The sequence below is a fragment of the Bos taurus genome, chromosome 25 (genome assembly GCF_002263795.3).
Source record: "Bos taurus isolate L1 Dominette 01449 registration number 42190680 breed Hereford chromosome 25, ARS-UCD2.0, whole genome shotgun sequence".
Classification (NCBI taxonomy): Eukaryota; Metazoa; Chordata; class Mammalia; order Artiodactyla; family Bovidae; genus Bos; species Bos taurus.
In genome coordinates, this window is record NC_037352.1 from 12865256 (window position 1) to 12885420 (window position 20165).

The following is a 20165-nucleotide window of genomic DNA, read 5'->3' on the forward strand; positions in this document are numbered from 1 at the left end:
CCCACTCCAGTATTCTTGCCTGAAAAATTGCATGGGCAGAGGAGCTTCGTGGGCTACAGTCCATGAGGGCCACAGAGTCAGACGTGACTGAGTTACTGAGCACACACACTTATAATATTAATAAAAGCTAACATATGGTGCTTGTTATGTTCCGGGTACTACTCTGAGAGCCTTACATATATTACATGATCTTTATAACAGTCTGTTGAGGTTCAGTTCAGTTCAGTCATGAATCGCCCAGTCGTGTCCAACTTTTTGCTACCCCATGAACTCCAGCACACCAGGCCTCCCTGTCCATCACCAACTCCCGGAGTCCACCCGAACCCAATGTCCACTGAGTCGATGATGCCATCCAACCATCTCATCCTCCATCGTCCCCTTCTCCTCCTGCCCTCAATCTTTCCCAGCATCAGGGTCTTTTCAAATGAGTCAGCTCTTTGCATCAGGTGGCCAAAGTATTGGAGTTTCAGCTTCAACATCAGTCCTTCCACTGAACACCCAGGACTGATCTCCTTTAGGATGGACTGGTTGGATCTCCTTGCAGTCCCAGGGACTCTCAACAGTCTTCTCCAACACCGCAGTTCAAAAGCATCAATTCTTCGGTGCTTAGCTTTCTTTATAGTCCAACTCTCACATCCATGCATGACCACTGGAAAAACCATAGCCTTGACTAGACAAGGCTTGACTTGGCTTGACGGACCTTTGTTGACAAAGTAATGTCTCTGCTTTTGAATATGCTGTCTAAGTTGGTCATAACTTTCCTTCCAAGGAGTAAGCGTCTTTTAATTTCATGGCTGCAATCACCATCTGCAGTGATTTTGGAGACCAGAAACATAAAGTCAGCCACTGTTTCCACTGTTTCCCCATCTATTTGCCACGAAGTGATGGGACTGGATGCCATGATCTTAGTTTTCTGAATGTTGAGCTTTAAGCCAACTTTTTCACTCTCCTCTTTCACTTTCATCAAGAGGCTCTCTATGTTTCTTCACTTTCTGCCATAACGGTGGTGTCATCTGCATATCTGAGGTTATTGATATTTCTCCTGGCAATCTTGATTCCAGCTTGTGCTTCCTTCTAACCTGTTGAGGTTAGGTTTTAGTATTCTTTCCATCTTACACACAGAATTGAGGGACAGAGCCTTTAAAAAACTCACCTAAAGTTAACACAGCCAGTAAGTGGTTTCAAATCCACAACATGTGGATGCAGAGTCTGAATTTTAACCCCATGTGCTCTGCAGCCATGCACAGATAACAGATTGATTAGGAAAGGAGGCTGCCCCTGCCTGTGTTGGCTTAGCCAGTAGGGTAAGTGGAGATAAAGAGGGGAAAAAATCCCCCATGTTGATCCCAAATGTAAAAGAAATTTAAGAGCATTGAGTTCTCTGGACAGTTCGCCATTTGTCCCCAGCTGGAGTCTGGTGGGTGTGACAGGGCAGTACTGAGTGACTTTGGACCTGTGATCACTGCAAAGAATTCTGCAGTAACCACCCTGACACTGGTGTTGAGAATAATGGGCAAGAACAGAACTAGAACAACAATCTGTTCATAAAGTGTTACACAAATAACAACTTTGCATTTGTATATTATTTCAAATAGTATAGAATTTATAAAGTTGAGTTTCTGTTCACCCGTGGTACCTCTTTATGGTACCGTGCCCTAAGACATTGTGTATCCAGAGTGGCTGAGGAATTGCTCCATCTGATTTTATCTTTCTTTGGAAAACCCTTGGGAATGAGCCCTTGTTGGAATGATTTCTTGTTGCTAATGATTCCCCTTGTTTCACCTTCTGCAGACTCTCTTACTGTAGGCAGTCAGTTCCACAGTTGTTTTTCATGTTGCTGTATTTCCTCAACTCGGTTGCAAGCCCAGCCAGGGCACAGACGCAATCTTACACATCTTTTCTGTTGACCTGGCACAAAAGGACACACAGAGCTCACTGTTTCCTGAACTGATTCTAACATCCTTTTACTGGTTTTGAAAAATCAGATGATGGCAAGCCTGGCTTAGTCTTCTGTGGTTATTGAGGGTCCTGTCATGATTCTGGTTCCTGATGGCAAATCTGAGTTAGGATTCTATAGGCTTGTCAATCTACCAGCTTAAAGTGCTAAGCTTTCTTGAAGACATAAATTATTGGGTAACCATATTTGTATCCAAAATACCTCCCATAGTACGTGGGAGCCTACCCTAAATATTTTAAACGAACAGCTAAGTTAGTGAATCAATACTGCTGTACTGTGTATAACCTGAGATGTCGATTTTTTTGTTTAAATCTCTGTTGGAAATTTGCTTTCTTGTATTAATCATGATTTTCCTTTAAAACTGGAGAGTGTTTAATGGGGCCTCCAACCTAGAGTTTTTCAAATCAAAGTTAGTTTGGCCATTTCTGTTTTCATGTCTTTAATCATTGGTCTTTAATTATCTTATGATTTCTCTGAAAATATTGGAATATAAATTATTTGAAATCTTTTCAGTGCTCAGTAACACATTTAGCACATTTGTATAAAAACTCTGAGTAACCTCTTTGTGGCAATGTCCACATGCTTATTTCATGACTCAAAGTGTTTGGAGGACATACAGAATAGAAAATAAGTAAGTTTTTTTCTTTTTTAACTCCAGAAGATGAGCAGAAGTACCCAACCAAGGAACTCTTTCTGCTTCCATTCCCCATCGCTTCTCTCTGCATATTTCCTTCTGATGTTTCCTGGGTTCTCTTTTAGCACTACAGTTCTGTAGATCATTTTCTAAAATCAGGAATTTTGAAATTAATTCAGAGAGGTTGAAGATGTGTTCCTCCCACCCCCAGGGAAAAGGCTAGCATGGTCATCCCTGAAGAAAGAGAAGGCAGAGACGAAACGAACCTCGACCTTGTGAGAGGCTGCGTGTCTGCCAATGCTACCACCGACACACGCAAAGCCGGTGAGTCCCGCCCTCTGCCGAGCTCTCCTGCTGCCCGTGCCAGAGGCTCTGGGGTTCCAGAGTCTCTCTGCAGCTTGGTTTTTCTCAACAAGCTCTTCAACGGGGGTGTCTGCTCTCATATCCCGGTCTGAACTCTGCTGTTCACTAACCACATGTCTTTCCTGAATCTCGGGCTCCTCACCCATAAGATAAGAGGGGTTGTGTTCTAGGCACCAGCATCGGAAATAAGTTACGTTCCAGCATTGGTTGAGATTCAGAATGTACTTTTGCCAAGAAGCTTTTGTGAATGATGATTAGGTTCTTACGTTAACCCTAAGAGGCCAGTGTCCTCATAGATAAGAGACGGTGCTTTGTTCAGGATGCATTCCCACCCCTTCCAGGGTTTGCTGATTGCTTCTTGGCAGTTTTCTAGACCCCGGGTGTGTGGTACTCTCACTGCCCTGCAGATCCAGGCAGTGGCCTTCCACCAAGGCATGCTGGATGCCCCTTGCACTGCAGTCCGAGGATGACCATGTCCCTCCCACTCCCCAGATCCCCATTTCAGCAGTGCCTTCAGCCAGGTGGCATGGGAAAAACAGTGTGGCTGAGTCGCTTTCTCCTTTGGTGGGGTCAACGCAGTTAAAGCATTGTATCTCAGAATTCACTGTACTTCAGAATAGCCTCTTATGCTTGTTAAAACTCTAGATTCTTGGACCCCACTCCATAGAAATTCTGATTCGATAGATCTGAAACGGGGTCAGCATCTGATGGAAGTGGTCCTTGGACCATACTTTGGGAAGCACGGCCTCAGAGCATCTGTGTCTTTTGAAGAAGATTCCTAACTCCAACAGGTTGGGGACATTTCATGCAGGACAGCAAGATACCTGGCAATATGAAGGAAGATAGAGCCTGCGGGTACCACACGGAAAGCTATTCACAGAATCTGCCCTCTGAGTCCAGTCTTCTCAGCACTCCTATTAGCTTCCCTTTTGCTGCTGTAACAAATTGCCACAAACTTTAGTGTCTTGAAAGAACATGCAGTCGTTATCTAACAGTTATTATACAATCCAAAGTCCAAATGGGTTTCACTGAGTTAAAAAGAAGGTGTCTGCAGGGCTGCACTCCCTCTGGAGGCTCTGGGGGAGAATCCCTTCCTCTTCCAGGTCATCCAGGGCTGCCTGCTCCCTCGCTCGTGGCTCCTTCCTCCACCTTCAACACCAGCAGCTCTGCCTCTGAGCTTCCTGCTTCCTTCCTTTGCTTATAAGGGCCCTTGGACCTGTCTCAATAATCCAGAAGAATCTCCCAGTCTTGAGACCCCTAATTTAATCACATTTCCAGAGTCCCCTTTGCTGTGTAAAGTAACATATTGGCAGCTTCCAGGGGTTAGAACAGAGACATCTTCCGTAGGGGCATTATTCTACCTACAGAAGCCATTATGTAGTCCTTCAGCCAGCAGTGTTGGCGTCACCTGGGAGCTTGTTAGAAATGCAGGCTCTTGGGCCCTCTTCCGCACCTACAGAATGCAGTAGGTGTTGTCACTCCATCCCAGGCGATTCATATGCACGTTAGTGGGAGAAGCTCTGTGTTCCTGTTTCTCCCAGCTTCTTCCATGCCCGAAAAGCTTAAAAGTTTCTCACAGCAGCTCACATGGCAGTTTATCGAGAGAACATTACTAAGCATCTCCTGCGTGCGAGGCGCTGTGCTAGGAATTGGGGTGACGATCAGTAAAGAGTGGTCAATGTATCAGTGAGGGGCGAAGAGGAGCCCCAGAGGGAAGATGATGGTGAGTGCTGGTGTCTGTGAATTCTGTGTAAGGAAGTATTTACCAAGAGACCCCAATTTCCTAGCAGCTTTATTTAGTTTAAGGGAAATTGCCTTCAACCGTAAATAAACCTTTTTGAAAATACAGGAAAATGTGGAATAACGTAATATTGTGTAACCAGGCATGGGAGACTAATAGCAGAAACACAGACATCTGACTTTAATTGTGATCTTCCATCTTTGAGAGTTACTCCTCAGCAACGTTTCTTTAAATGCTTTTTTTTCTTCTCAGGCGGCCAGGAGCAGAATGGTACCCAGCAGAGCATCGTTGTGGACATGCGGGAGTTTCGAAGTGAGCTCCCGTCTCTGATCCACCGCCGGGGCATCGACATCGAGCCAGTGACCCTGGAGGTCGGAGACTACATCCTGACTCCGGAAATGTGCGTGGAGCGCAAGAGCATCAGTGATCTGATTGGCTCTTTGAACAACGGCCGCCTCTACAGCCAGTGCATCTCCATGTCCCGCTACTACAAGCGGCCGATGCTTCTGATCGAGTTCGACCCCACTAAGCCTTTCTCTCTCATGTCTCGCGGCGCCTTCCATCAGGAGATCTCCGGCAACGATGTCAGCTCCAAGCTCACCCTCCTCACGCTGCACTTCCCCCGGCTCCGGATCCTCTGGTGCCCCTCCCCACACGCCACTGCCGAGCTGTTTGAGGAGTTGAAGCAGAACAAGCCACAGCCAGACGCCACCACCGCCATGGCTGTGTCCGCCGATTCCGAGACTCTCCCCGAGGCAGAGAAGTATAACCCCGGTCCCCAGGACTTCTTGTTAAAAATGCCAGGGATAAATGCCAAAAACTGTCGCTCCTTGATGAACCACGTCAAGAACATCGCTGAATTAGCAAGCCTGCCCTTCGACGAGCTGGCGAGCATGCTGGGGAACACGGCCAGTGCGCGGCAGCTCTATGACTTCATTCACACCTCCTATGCAGAGGTCCTGTCCAGAGGGAAAATGAAAAAATGAGCAGTGCTGCCTATTTTCTTATCCCCTGACTGTGCTTCTGAACTGCTCTTTGCCTGCCCTCACAGATCTTTATTATTAGCCCAGTAGCTCTTTCCCGTGGGATTCCCAGGGAGCTCAGTGGTAAAGAACCTGCCTGTCAGTGCAAGAGACGCAGGTTCTATCCCCAGGTTGGGAAGACCCCTTGGAGGAGGAAATGGCAACCCACTCCAGTATTCTTGCCCGGGAAATCCCATGGAATCCCATGTAGCCTGGTGAGCTACAGTCCATGGAGTCACAAAAGAGTCAGTTTGGCGACCAAACAACAAAGCTCATTCTCTTCCAATCTGTGAGCAGTTGTGCTGTTTCCTGGGTCAGGGGACCGGAGGCCAAGGCTGGGCTCTGAGCTTTGTGTTTAGGCATCATTTTCACTGCACCATCCACGCCAGGTCTAGTACTTTCCATCTTTACCTGAGGTGTTGTCAGGATCAGGGACAGTGTCTGCAGGCATTTATAGAAGGCTGTTTATGAAACAAGCAGAGACTTCAGTTTCCTTCGGAGACTAATAAAATGCACAGTTGAGTTCTTACCCTCTGTCTGAGAGGGACCTCTGGGGCTCTGAGAAGGGAGCATCTCTGCCCCTCCTCACCAGCGCTCTCCACGCTCTCCTCAGCTGCGTGCTTCTCCTAACTGCCTGGCTCCAGGATAAGCTCATGGGACTTGCTACTGCTAATCAAAGAAAGACCACCACCTCTAGAACAGGCCAGTTGGTCTTCTGACCACCTGAAGATACACAGCATGTACCATAACCATACCTGGTTTGTTCAAAACCAGTATTTTTAAAACATAAAATGAATTACCTATTTACAGAACTGGATTGTCTAGAAGGAGCCCTAAAAATTCTGTTTCTGCATATATTTAACCTCCTGAGTCCAGTGATCTCTGACCAAATGGCTACTCCGGGAGTCTGTTAGATGCCCTCCTTCCCAGTGTCTCCTCACCTGCCCTGGGACACCCCCAGCACAGGTCCTCGCCCAGGCCCCTGCCCCCCACTCTCCTGAGCCGGACTGGCCTCCTGCGTGTCTCTGTGAGGACTGGATGCAAGCAAAGGAGGGACCCACAGTTTTTAAGGTTCAATTTTCCTTCCTTGATTTGAACTACAAGTGTTGTGAGGAAATGGAAGATCAATGCATAGAATATATAAAAATCTTAAATATATATATATATTTTAAAACTCCATAAGGAAAACAGTCTCATTGGAAACCTTCCTGTGATTGACTTGACTTAGCTTCTTACAGAAGTATACATACAGGACTTTCACAGCGTCTTTGTGCAGCTTTTAAACTTTGATATTGAACCATTATTAACTTAGATATTATTCACATATTTAGTGGTGAGTCGATCTTCTACCTCAAGAGCTGCTGTTGAAGAGCATAAGTTCCACTGGCCACATCACATAGGGTCATGTTTCGTCAGCATCAGCTGTGTTTTTATTTGTCACAGTGTCTGAACTCAGAGTAGACGGGACTGTGTGACATGAAATGGTCTTCATCTTTAATAGTCTTTCAAGTGTCATCACTAAACCACATCTGTTGTCTTGACATCTTGGTTTCTTGGTATGTTGACATAAGTTAAAGTGTGTGGATTTTGAACTCTCTGCAAGGGTACCATAAGAATGAATTAAGGGGTACCAAATTGTTATCATCAGACTCTGTAGAGTGACTTGGAAAAGAGAGAAGAGGACAAGAAACAGATTAGTTTATGGTAGAATAAAGATTTGGGATACTAACTCTGTCCCAGGGTTAAAAATACACCCTTGAGAATAGAAAATAAAATGTCAGGCACATATGTTAACTTTCACTTTCCTCTGCATTTCTTTAAGCACTCAGTCATAGTCATGTATTTTAAGTACATTAAAATAGATACCACCTCAGATAGAGATGGTTGGTATCATTTTTCTTCACTCCATCCTAGCACTTGTGCTTGAGAAATGTAATTTCTATTTTTTCCCCTAGTATAATTCCACCTGTCTTTTATTGTTCTTTCATTACATAAAAGGAAAACCCTAACAGCACATTTTTTGAGAACGGTTTCACTCCAAGTTTTCAAAAATAAGCTCTCTTAAAGCTACTGTTTTAAAATAGTCCTCGTTACCTGCTACAACATAGAAGATGGTTGTATTTAGTTAGATGTGTTTAGAGAGCCGACGTCCTCTGGCTCCCAAAGACTTACTTGCTGTTGTACCTACTAGGAGGAGGACATGGCATCCCACTCCAGTACTCTTGACTGGAGAATCCCGTGGACAGAGGAGCCTGGTGAGCTACAATCCATAGGGTTGCACAGAGTTGGATGTGACTGAAGCGACTTAGCATGCACAATGCACATACCTACAGGACATCTTAAGAGGGGGCACAGGCTCAGATGTGTTTAAATTATGGATGGTAGTTTCTAATGAACTCTAAAATGGTCATTATAATTGAAAGGCTCTTATTGCCACTTCCTCTTCCAACTAAATAGACATATCTTAGTGTCTCCAGTTCTGAAAACCCTTCAACATAACCGTCACGTATTTACTTTACATCAACTTCTTTTACGAATTTTTATAGCCTAAGAATCTGGCAAAGAACTAGAAATGCATGCAGTTGAAAAATCTTTATCACTTTGTTTTCTAGCAGCATTTTATTAGCTTTGCCCTTCTTTTTTTTTCCAAAATCACAAATATCCAATTAAGAACTTATGCTTAGCTTTTTTAAAACCTTTTTTTAAGAACTCAAGACCAGCATTATTTTAGTTTATAAGTTTTTTGCACAAAACTTTCAGTACATGAAATATTGTGAGAAATGGTTTTCAGTTTTGTTTAAATCACAGTGCCTCTCTTGATACTTTCTCAAATTATATATAAGAAATCATTTTTAATAGTGGCTATAAATAATATCCTTTTGGCAATCAGTTACTGTTTCTTTAATCTGAGGCTTAGTATATCTATGTCTGCATATGTTTGGGTACATCCAGATTGTAGTTTCCCAGCTCATGAGAGGACTGAAAACAATTATCTCATTTATCAACCCTCTGAGACGCAGAAGGTTAAGACTAGATTTGGTCGTGTTGAGAAAACAGAGTATGGAGTTAATAGATGGCCTCCAGCAGGAAAACCTACACTGAAGTGAATCCGGAGAGGTGGGTGGGGGAGAAAGACAGGCATTATTAGTCTTTGCTTTTGTTTTTCAAGCATAATTTGATTTTCTTCTGGCTCAGAAAACTTCTTTAGGGAAATTCCCTTCTCTTTTGTGTTCAGTTGAACCTAGAAATGTCCCCTTAAGAACCAACATTTTAGGAAAATTCTTTTCTCAGGCTTGAGCCTATTAAAACTTACCCAGACTTCAACATGAGTTGTCACTTCTCTTCATTATTTTGCTTTCTATTTTGGTTTATAGCTATTTCCTGTCTGATTCTGAGCCTCAGTCCTTAGTCTACCATCTTTACCCATAGTTTTTTGGTGGCCTACACCACTGTTGTGTTTTTGATTCAAGGTTTTATAAGCCAAAATTGGGATGGGAGGGATACCTAACCATTTATATCAATTTGTGACAGAGTTGTTTGTGTATGTTTTAATAAAATGTGTATTTATTCAGTATTTCAACATTCTGTGGGCAAAATAAAAACAACCAAGTGGAGTGGGAAGGAGTACATTCCCAGTACATGATAGTTACCAATGTGTTGGTACATTTAATTTAAAACTAGAGAGACTATTTAATTAGTTTTTCATACAGAATAAGTGATTAAAGCTGAAATGTGCTTTGAACCACTGCTTTGGCATTTGACTTGCTTGGGAAGCCCACTTTCTAAGGCTCCAGTGTATTTTTCTTCTGGTTATTTTCCTTTGCTGCTTTTCATTTTGTAGCATGTGTCCTTAAGGAGGGAGAAAAAATGATTCTTCTGAAAATACTCGTGTGTTGACAATGTAATGAATGTGTCATAAGCACAGTGCCTGGGACACCAACTCAACAAAGGTTAATTCTTGCCACCCATGACTCAGACATTTTTGTCCCTTTAACATCAAAGTTGAAAGAAGTAAATTATTCTTTTGAAACGAGAATTTAAGTTATTAGTTTACTAATTTGCTCATTTGGATGATTTCATTATTTTGAGCTTCCATGGGGGCTCAGATGGTAAATAATCCACCTGCCAATGCAGGAGACCCGGGTTTGATCCCTGGGTGGAAAAGATCCCCTAGAGAAGGGAATGGCCACCCAAAATTCCATGGACAGAGGAGCCTGGCGGGCTTCAGTCCATAGAGTTGCAAAGAGTTGGACACGACTGAAAGACTAACAGTTATTTTGCTTCTGCTTTAAAATGTAGAACCTAAACCCTCTTTAATGTATAGTGTCAGTTTATTTCTCAAAATGTTTATGTCCCAATCAACACTTTGGTAGAATAATGAGCCCTGGTAAAGTGAAGGTGTTAAGTTGCTCAGTCACGTCCAACTCTCCGCTGCCCCATGCACTGTAACCCAACCCAGGCATCAAACCCTTAGTAGGAATATAAATCAAATTTATTAGCAGTTGCGCTTTATCTCTTTTAAGTCATGGCAAAGCCATAAAGTTACAGATACTTAAAATTTTCTTTTACAGTGACGAAACTGAGGCATAGAGGTAATTTTTCCCAAAGTCATCACATAAATAGTGGAACCGTGATTTCAACTCAAGCTCTTGGATTCCAGAGCTCATAATGAAAAACTTGAGGGCAAAGGAGGGCCCAGTGGAGAGTGGGGAACTATGTTTTGTGTCTCCTTTCCTGAATCTAATAACAAATATAGAGAAAGCAGATTGGTTTGTTTCCCTGCCTCTCAGAGAAGAGTGTGCAGAGCAAATACGCGAGACGTGGAAACAGGTCAACGAGATACTGAGCACCTCTTCTCTGCAGACCTGGGTATTGTCTAGTGACCTCTGCTGCCCAGGGATTATCTGATTTTCTAGAGTTGTGAACCTTTTGCTGACTGCTTAGGAACACTATTTTGCGTGCTTATAGAGAATAGAGATTAACTTGCAGAAAGCTGATAGCTCTACAGATGAGTCTTGTCCAGTAACATCACAAAGGTTATTGTCTGGTGGGACATTAGCCAATTTTGCATTTGTTAGTAAATTTATTTCTACGTTCCTTTGACCAGCTACAAATCTCCAGGTCCTTCAATTTTCTCTTAACTCAGTCAGTATCTAACTGGTTTCCTCATTAATGGGATTGAATTAAAAAAAAAAAAACTTTGACTTCTGTTATTTTTCTGTTTGTATGAGAGCCCATATATTTAACCTTTTGAAAATTGTACTTTGCAAATGATATTGCCAACAGGAGCTCCCATATAATGATGAAACCATATTTCCAGCCTCATTCATCCTAAAATGAAACTTTGTAAACTAGAAAGTATAAGTTAAACCTTCCAGTGGACCTCTGTTTCTCATTTTATGAAAGCTCAACTGAATCTTTAATCTGAGTTCCTTTTCTATGTTGTATTATCAGTGTTAAAGAGACTGATTAATGAATGAGGGAAAAAAAATATATATATATATATATTCACACACAATATGGCTTCCCTGGTGGCTCAGTAGTAAAGAATCCATGTTCAATGCAGGAGATGCAGGTTCTATCTCTGGGTGGGGAAGATACCCTGGAGGAGGAAATGGCAACCCACTCTAGTATTCTTGCCTGAGAAATCCCATGGACAGGGGAGCCTGGCGGCCTAAGGTCTATGGGATTGCAAAGAGAGACAGCTGAATCGACAGCACGAACACGTGCACACACATAATATATGTACACACATTTAAGAACTGTACTTTAGAACTAGGACACTAATATTAAAAACTATAAATCGATTAAATATTTAAGAACCATAGATACATTTTAAGATGCTGGCTCAGTAGACCTATGTTTTTCATTGTTTACAAACACTCAACTGAATCTTTAATCTGAATTCCTTTTCTGTGTTATATTATCAGTGTTAAAAAGGCTGATTAATGAATGAGGAAAAAAATTTTAGACATTCCCAAGGATCCATTTGCCTGAAGTTTTTTCTACATCGAAAGAACAGTGCTCCCTGAGGGCCTGAGAGACAAGTAAACAAAACCAAGCTGTGATTTCAAACAAGGGAATTCCCTGGGATTTATGAAAACAGTAAATAAACTGGGTCTGATGCAATGGTGACGTGGATTATTTGAGAGGATATTCAGGGACACTTTTCCCGTAACGATGAGCTCCAGAACTTTGGTGTCCAAGAGGACGCCTTTCACTGAGTGAGCGATTTGCTTCCCTGTGCAACTTTGTTTCTGGGAAGGGTGACACCCAACAGAAACTTCAGGAAGAAGAAAGCTCAGTAGACAAAGGGAAGCGTGACCAGGCAGGTTTGTTTTTGGCATAAGGCGTTTATTGCATAAGGCGGAGGACTCTCGGCTCGGTGCAGTAACAGTCTGTGCCATCAAGGACATTCAGTCGTGCAGTAAAGAGAATTCAAAGAACATGAGCCAAGCAGAATAATAAAAATGCCACCAGAGAGGGATAAGTGTTCCAGGGGCCAGAGAAAGATGTCATATCTGATGGTAGGAAGCAGGGATGGCCTCAGAGAGAAGATAGAATTTGAGATGAGTCTTAAAGAACAGCTAGAATTTCATCAGACAGAGATGCAGACAATGCACTTAAGTCCAAGTCCAGAGCACCAGCAAAGGAGCAGATGGTGTTTAAAGAAAGAGTCATGAACAGCAGAGTTGGAGCAAGACACGGGGGCCATATTATGCAAGTCTCTCAAGTGCTAGGCTCAAGGAGTTTGTCCTTATTTTGGTAGAAAAACGTATGTTTGAGTACGAGAAGGGCGTGACTAGGAAGTCTGTTTTAAGGCTTCGGTCTGGTAGTAAGTTTGAAATGGAAAGGAACTAGCATCAGTTGAGCGTTTAAAGCGCACCAGACATTCTACATATGTTGTTGTTCAGCCACTGAGTCGTGTCTGACTCTTTGTAACTCCATGGGCTGCAGCACACCAGGCTTCTCTGTCCTTCACATATGGTACCCCCATTAAATCCTCACACCTCAAAGTATGGATTTATACCTGTTTTACAGGTAAAGAGACTTAAGAGTTAGGGATTATGAAAGTAAAGGCACAGTGAAAGTAAATGGCAGAGATGGAAGTCCAACTCCAAAGCCTACTTTCTACCATAATTTGCTGTCTTGAAGAAGGGCTGGATGTGGAAACACCATTTCAGAAGTTGTAGCAATTTCAGCAACAGGTCTGGTGGGATGATGACCAGAACTCAGATAGTAGCTTTGGAAATGGAAAGAAGGACACAAATGGAAGAAGCATCAATGGGCAGTCAATGGAATGTGGCAACGAAAATATCTGCCTAGGAAGAGTCTGAATAACACCTAACCTTTAAGCCTTAGGAAATGATGGCGCTGTTAACAGAGCCTGGAGAAGGATCCAATTGTGTTGGGAAGATTAAATTCAGTTTTGATAGGGTTGGTTTTGATATAATCTATAAGCAAACAGTCTCAGCTGAAAATGTAGTAGATATTTGCTTAGAAATGAGAATTGAAGAGATCAGATAAATGGTTAAAGCAACTATGAAACAGATAGGACTTAAAAAGTGCCTAAATTTAGGAGGTGAGACAACAGAGGAGACAGACTACAAAAAGAAGATTCTGAATCATGCAGCAACCAGAATCAAAGGCAGGAGAGAACTTCAAGGGAATGGCCCTTGGGATTAGGAGTGGAGCAGTAGGAATGCTTATTGCCTGGGTGTGCAGCAGGCAGAGAACACTGGGCGTCCCGGATGGTGGTTGCAGGGAGCTCTGGACAGGTACCAGACTGAGAGGCCAAAGGAAGCCCTGGGCAGTGTGGATGAAGAGGAGAATGGGCAAGTACCATGGCCAAGGCGATTTTGTCTGTTGGTGATCAGAAGGAACAAAGCCAAGTGAGAGAAGGCAGATGCTGGAGAGAAGGCAGATAATTAATGGACTCCAAGCCCAGTGCTTGGGATCCTGGGGGTGGAGGAAAGAAAGAGTGGTTTTGCCTTTCTTCCTTTCACACCTACAGAAAACCTGTTTTCATACAGATTTGGCTCTTCTTAAAAATCAGCGTTTAGAGTACCATGTACCCCCAACTTGGAACAGAACTGGCAAGCCACAATAAGTAACAATGAGCCCTTTTCCAAAGTCTGTTTCAACGACAAATGCTGCTGCTTGGCACTGAAGTCTGCTTGTGTGTTAAGCTGAAAGTAGGGACAGCCCAGAACCCCTCTGTTTGTAACCTGGCCGGATAGTTCTATTATTATTTAAAGCGTCCCTTTCAGCAGTTTAGGAAACCGAAATACATGCTGGCTCATGCTGTCTGGAAACTGAAAGTCTGTTGAGCAGCTCTCATGAGCCAATCCTGAGACTTGGTAAGGATTTTTATTTTGGTCGTCCTGCGCGCCTACTGTAACTGGGGCGGCTGAGTTGCTATGGTGATTTGTTCTCCAAACAGAGCGCTTTGCCTCAGTACCTTGAAGCAGCAGATCAATCTATTTTACGTTGGCTTGATCATGACATCAATTCTAGTTGAAACCTCTCCCCTGCTCCCCTCAGATTCGTGTGCAGGAATTTTAAATCGGGGCCAAGAGGGCACTAGCTAGAAGAATCACAACTCCCGCTTTGTAAACCTCGGCCTTCAGTATTCCTGCCACTGAGACTGTTGGCAGAATTCTCGGCGAGGGAGGCGGGTTGCAGCTGGGGGAAGGTTCATCACTGAAGCAATTATGTGGCTAATCGCTCCAGTGTATACACCGGCTGCAAGTTGTGACTCACGCTCCACTCTGCCGCTAATAGTTGGGGGTAGTGGGCAGGATGCACAGAAAACTCGGTTGCGTTTTCCTACTTCTCTTATCAATCTGCAAGTCGGTAAGATCTGGCCTTCAAGTGTGAGAAAGACAGACCTTCGCTCCACGACGTGGCCCTCCCTGTCTCCACCAGTAGGGGGCCCCATTGAGTCACCGGACACTTTAAGGATGACTGCACTTGAATGGTGGTGTATCTGCCTCTAATTCTTGCCCAATCCTGACATGGGAGGGGGGGGGGGGGGAAAGGAGCTGCCTGATTTCCAGCATGACTCATTATAAACAAACGGAGGACAGATTGACTGCCTCTTATCAGAAGCCGAGTATGCGCCCCAGGACTGAGGGTGAGTCATGCTGGAAGTCCCAAGTCTTTTGTTGGTCAGAGGGATTGTTTTTCCTGCGGAAGCAGTGGATTTGGGGCGGAGGCGGGAGTCGGGGTAGGGGTGTCGGGAACTAGGTGAGGTTGCTGTTGATTTCTTCAACATTATCAGTGACCCCATGGTAAGCCCTGGACTCCTAGATGAGCTCCAATTCCCTCAAAACCAAAAAGGTTTCCAAACTGAAAAACTGGCCATGCATACATGGAAACTCATTTGGAGTTGATGGAAATGTCCAAACTCTTACAGTGATGATGTCACAACATAAACGTTGCCAGTTATCATTCAGGAAATACAATTTCCCTATGTGCTGTTTATTGTATGTAAATTATACCACAAATATTTTTTAAGAAATAAACACAGTTAACACTTTGGTGGAATTAAAAAAAAAAAAAAAAACAAAAAACCGGCCAACCCATTTTTATGGTGATTTATCCTGAAGCTCTTGGTATCCACCCTCACTGTCTCATCCATACCCATCTGTGGCTTTGTGAAAAGTGAAAGTGTTAGTCGCTCAGTCGTGGCGGATTCTTTGTGACTCCATGGACTATAGCCCATCAGGCTCCTTGGTCCATGGAATATCTCCAGGCAAGAGTACTAGAGTGGGTTGCCATTCCCCTCTTCTGGGGATCTTCCTACCCAGGGATCAAACCCAGGTCTCCAGCACTGCAGACAGATTCTTTGCCATCTGAGCCACCAGGGAAGCCCCTGTTGCTTTGTGTTTGGGTGCAAACACAGATGAAGTGCACACACCTAACACTGGTGTGCTGATCCCACACTCCTGGAGTGTATTTGGTAGGTGAGCTTTTTTTTCTTTTTTTTTTTTTTTTAAACTGACACATGACTGCAGGAATAGGTAAAGCACAGACCGGCAACAAATTTGGAGAGGAACAGATGCTGGGGAGCAAAGACAAAAAGAAGGCCCTTCCCTGTGCCTGCCTCCACCCGCTCCCTAGCAGCCTTGAGACTGGAGACATCTGTTTATGCCCCGGGTGCCTTTCCATTTCAGCAAATACAAGTCAGGTCAAGCCAACAGCGTAACTGCACCCACTTGTACTGCGCGGATGGGCGGTGCCGCACACGTGAAATGACTTAACACTTGGACCCCAGCAAACCCACGAGCAAGTTAATTTAGGAGAAAATGAACACATATGTGCTTAGATGGCAAAAAAGAACCAAGTGGCTTGGCAGGTGGGGCTAATCAAGAGCCACAGTGAAGGGAGGGGCGGTCCAGATGTTTTTAGATGTGATCGACCTCAATTGGGAAAATATGAATATGAGTTTCTGCGTGGGCTGGCCCATGAGCTTCTTCTGAAAAGTATGTGATATTTTTCTCCTTTCAGATAACACACCCGTGGTGGACAGGAAAAGTGACTTTTCCATCCTCCACCTAGAGAGATTCTCTCGATAATTCCTGCTTCTGGCTGATAACCTTTCGGGTAAGGTTTTAATTATTTCTTTCATTGTTCCGCCTGTCTGCTGCTGTCTTTTGGTGACCAAATTCGATGGACAAAACAAAATGATTTGGAAAATTTGACTGTCATCTGTACAAGAGGGTCATTAATGTAGGAGGGCTTTGTCGTAATCTCTTCATCTCTCTGTCACTAACTGTGTGTGTGTGTGTGTGTGTGTGTGTGTGTGTGTATGTTATTTTCTGACTCCCTGGATTCTGAACTTACTCTGAAGGTGTGTCCTGGTCATAGTGGCTGATCTCACATACAACAGCAATGTGTCCTTAACATCCAAAGACAGTCCCAAATTTCAACTATTCTTCTGACATACCTTCCCCATAAATATATTCATCCTTTTTAGATTGCTTCTTGCTATATAGACATGCCTTCAAAATACCATAGGTTTAGTTCCAGACCACCTCAATAAAGCAAGTATCATAATAAAGCAAGTCACATGAATTTGGGGTTAAAGGTTATGTTTATACTGTACTGTGGTCTGTTAAGTGTCCAATAGCATAATGTCTAAAAAATGATATATGTACTTTAATTAAAGAATACTTTATTGCTGAAATATGCTCACCATCACCTGAGCCTTCTATAAGTCATGGCAGTAACATCAAAGACCGTGGATCACAGACCACCATAACAAATAGTATAAAGAAAGATCTAGAAATATTGCCAGAATTACCAAAATGTGACACCAAGGCATGAAGTGAGCAGATGCTGTTGGGAAAATGCCAGTAGACATGATTGACACAGGGTTGCCACAGACTTTCAATATGTAAAAAAAACCCTGCAATATCTGTGAGGCACAGTAAAACAAGGTGTGCCTGTATAAACAGGATCTGTAGAAAGGATGACTCACTGAACAAGTGTTTACTCTTGAAAGCCAGGGTCTTCAACATCATTATTGGGAAAACAGTGCCAGTGAACTCAGCAAAACACTCAGGAAGCACCTACTATGTGACAGACAGTAAGTAGAATACGGCCCAGAGGCTGGAGTTATAGGTTGTTGTTTTTTTTTTTCTTCCCCAGATCTTAAAAGAACCCTAAAAGCAGAGCCAGCTTTTGTATTTGTAATAATGGAATGACAGGAGAGTATTACTTAGATTAAACACACACATACTCATTGCTGGAAATGACCAAACCTTCCAAGCACTGTGATATGCATTGCAGAGTTCTGAGATGCCATGAGCATAGGTTACCGAGGCTGTAAAAGTAGACTTTGTGGCAAACTGCCCAGCAAGGCCTTATTTCACATTTAATGCCTTGTAGGAATAAGATAGCAGGAGACGAGTCTTTCCAGCTGACGTGAGAGCTTAGTTGTCTTGAAAAAAGCCGAGGAACCAATGTCTTCAGTTGCTGAGGGTCTTGGGGCTATTCCCTGGTTTCACTGAGTGGTATCAGAGGATGCTTTTGAAATGGAAGAGAACTTGTATAAAAACAAAGACAAGCCCCAGGTAGGTCTGTTTAACTTACTTCTTAGTGCAGTTTTAGATGATACCTTTGCATATAGTTTGCAGTAGGCGCTCCAAACTTTTGATGTATGCCTTCAGACTGAATCTTCAATCTGTCGTCCAGACTCCAGCTCCCTATGTTTCCTCTAGTTAATAATTGTGTTTCCTTTATCATGTTCTAACTTTCATTTAACATAGGTTTTTCTTTCTTATTGGATGCCTGATACACAGAAGTGCATAATTTATTAATATCCTTGGTTCATGAAATGCATCACCATTGATCCGTGCTGCTGCTGCTGCTGCTGCTAAGTCACTTCAGTCGTGTCCGACTCTGTGGGACCCCATAGACGGCAACCCACCAGGCTCCCCCGTCCCCGGGATTCTCCAGGCAAGAACACTGGAGTGGGTTGCCATTTCCTTCTCCAATGCATGAAAGTGAAAAGTGAAAAGTGAAGTCGCTCAGTCGTGTCCGACCCTCAGCGACCCCATGGACTGCAGCCTACCAGGCTCCTCCGTCCATGGGATTTTCCAGGCAGGAGTACTGGAGTGGGGTGCCATTGCCTTCTCCGATTGATCCGTGCATGACCTGCTTTAATTACTTTTTTTCATATATGCTCCATTATTTGATTTGATTTTTTTGGCCACACCATGTGGCATGTGGGATTTTAGTTCCCAGACCAAGGATCCAACCTGCGCCTCCTGCAGTGGGAGAGCAGGGTTTTTAAAAAACAAAACAAACTTTTTTTTAACCAAAAAAGCTAGAACCTTGACAGTAAGATTGTAACCTGCATCTAACCATGTAGATCTACCCCTACTCTATTTACCTGCTTCTCCCAAGCCAAAGTGGACCCTGGTCCTGATGTCTGTTCAGTATGCCCTTCTTTTTATCTAGTCTCACTGTTTTATATGTATGTTATATGCATTCAGAAAAGTGTATGTGTCTATTTATGTGTATATATGTTCCTAATTTTATAGAAAAGACATCATGCTATATGTAATTTTTTAGAAACTATGCTGTTAAGATTCACTTATTATTGCACATTGCTGTCTTTCATTTGTTTGGGGTCCTCTATAATATTTTATTATATGAGCATCCCATAGTTTATCCAGCCACCCTCTCATTGCCAGTCATTTGAGTTGGTCAAAGATTCTTGATATTGTAAACAGTACTTTGATGGTCTCTAGCATTACAGGCAGATTCTTTACTGTCTGAGCCACCAGGGAAGCCCAGAAAATATAATAATAAGAGTAGGCAAAAAAACTATATCTAATTTTACTAACCAGAGATATCATTTCTGGCATTTTGACCTGTATCCTAGGTTGTTTCCTGTCTCTGTTTACCTATTCAGTTCAGTTCAGTTCAGTCTCTCAGTCGTGTCCGACTCTTTGCAACCCCATGAATCGAAGCACACCAGGCCTCCCTGTCCATCACCAACTCCCGGAGTTCACTCAGACTCACGTCCATCGAGTCAGTGATTCCATCCAGTTAAAGTGGAATCTTCCCATAGATGCTATTATATACAGTTTTTCTATATAATGAATCTTCTTCCACATTATTTCAGTGGTACAGAGTATTTCCTTGTGTGGGTGGAATCTAAAATAGTCGTCAAATGTGCATGAGAGACGCTGACCAATCTGAGTCGCTCTCACACACTCATGTCAGGCCTGGACTTTTTCAAACTGGTTCTGTATTGTTGACCCTTCCATTTCCAATTGTCCTCATTAGAAGGAATGGTGACATGCGTCACTTTTACACTAAGCCTTTGTGCACATCCATGATAATGTTCTCAGGATAAATTCTGACACATGGGAATTCCTAATCAAAGGGTAAGAACGTGTTTTTACTTTTTGACATATCCAGCTCTCCAAAAAGGTTTTGTCAATTTATATTCGCATCAGCAGGATATGAGAACCCAGCCTCCCACAGGCTCTCTAAGAATAGCATTGTTGTGACTTTTATTAACAGTATCCCAAGTTCAATGTCATGTCACTATTTTAATTTGTTATTTCTTCAATTACTATTGAGAGTAAATTTTTTCATCTGTTTTTCTCAGCCATTTGTTTTTCTCTCTCCCTCCCCACTCCACCCAGCACTTTGTATGAATTGCCTATTGGTGTCATCTCCCCTTTTTTGACCCAATTTTCTTTCTCTTATATACTTGTAAGAATTACATTATTCATTTTAAATAAAGCAGTGTGTACACGTCCATTCCAAATTCCCAAACTATCCCTTCCTCCCATGCTTCCACCCAGTAACCATAAGTTTGTTCTCTAATCTGTGAGTCTGTTGCTCTTTGGTAAATAAGGTCATTTGTGTCATATTTTAGATCTCACATATAAGTGACATTATATGGTATTAGTCTTTCTCTCT

At 43.0% G+C, this 20165-nt stretch overlaps 2 protein-coding genes across 3 annotated transcripts in view; both read left to right on the top strand.

The window, feature by feature from the left end:
- The window catches only part of ERCC4 (ERCC excision repair 4, endonuclease catalytic subunit), a 41280-nt gene extending 31821 nt beyond the window's left edge, over positions 1-9459 (top strand). For both annotated transcript variants that reach the window (NM_001205360.1, XM_024984853.2), the window contains 2 exons: positions 2803-2915; positions 4948-9459. In NM_001205360.1, the coding sequence (NP_001192289.1) occupies positions 2803-2915; positions 4948-5681 (847 nt within the window). In that variant the 3' untranslated portion in view covers positions 5682-9459. The remainder of the gene's footprint in view (positions 1-2802; positions 2916-4947) is intronic.
- Positions 9460-14776: 5317 nt separating this feature from the next.
- MRTFB (myocardin related transcription factor B) overlaps positions 14777-20165 on the top strand; it is a 315742-nt gene continuing 310353 nt past the window's right edge. The window contains exons 1-2 of the mRNA XM_059881259.1: positions 14777-14853; positions 16230-16325. The gene's annotated coding sequence lies outside the window, so the exon portion shown is untranslated. The remainder of the gene's footprint in view (positions 14854-16229; positions 16326-20165) is intronic.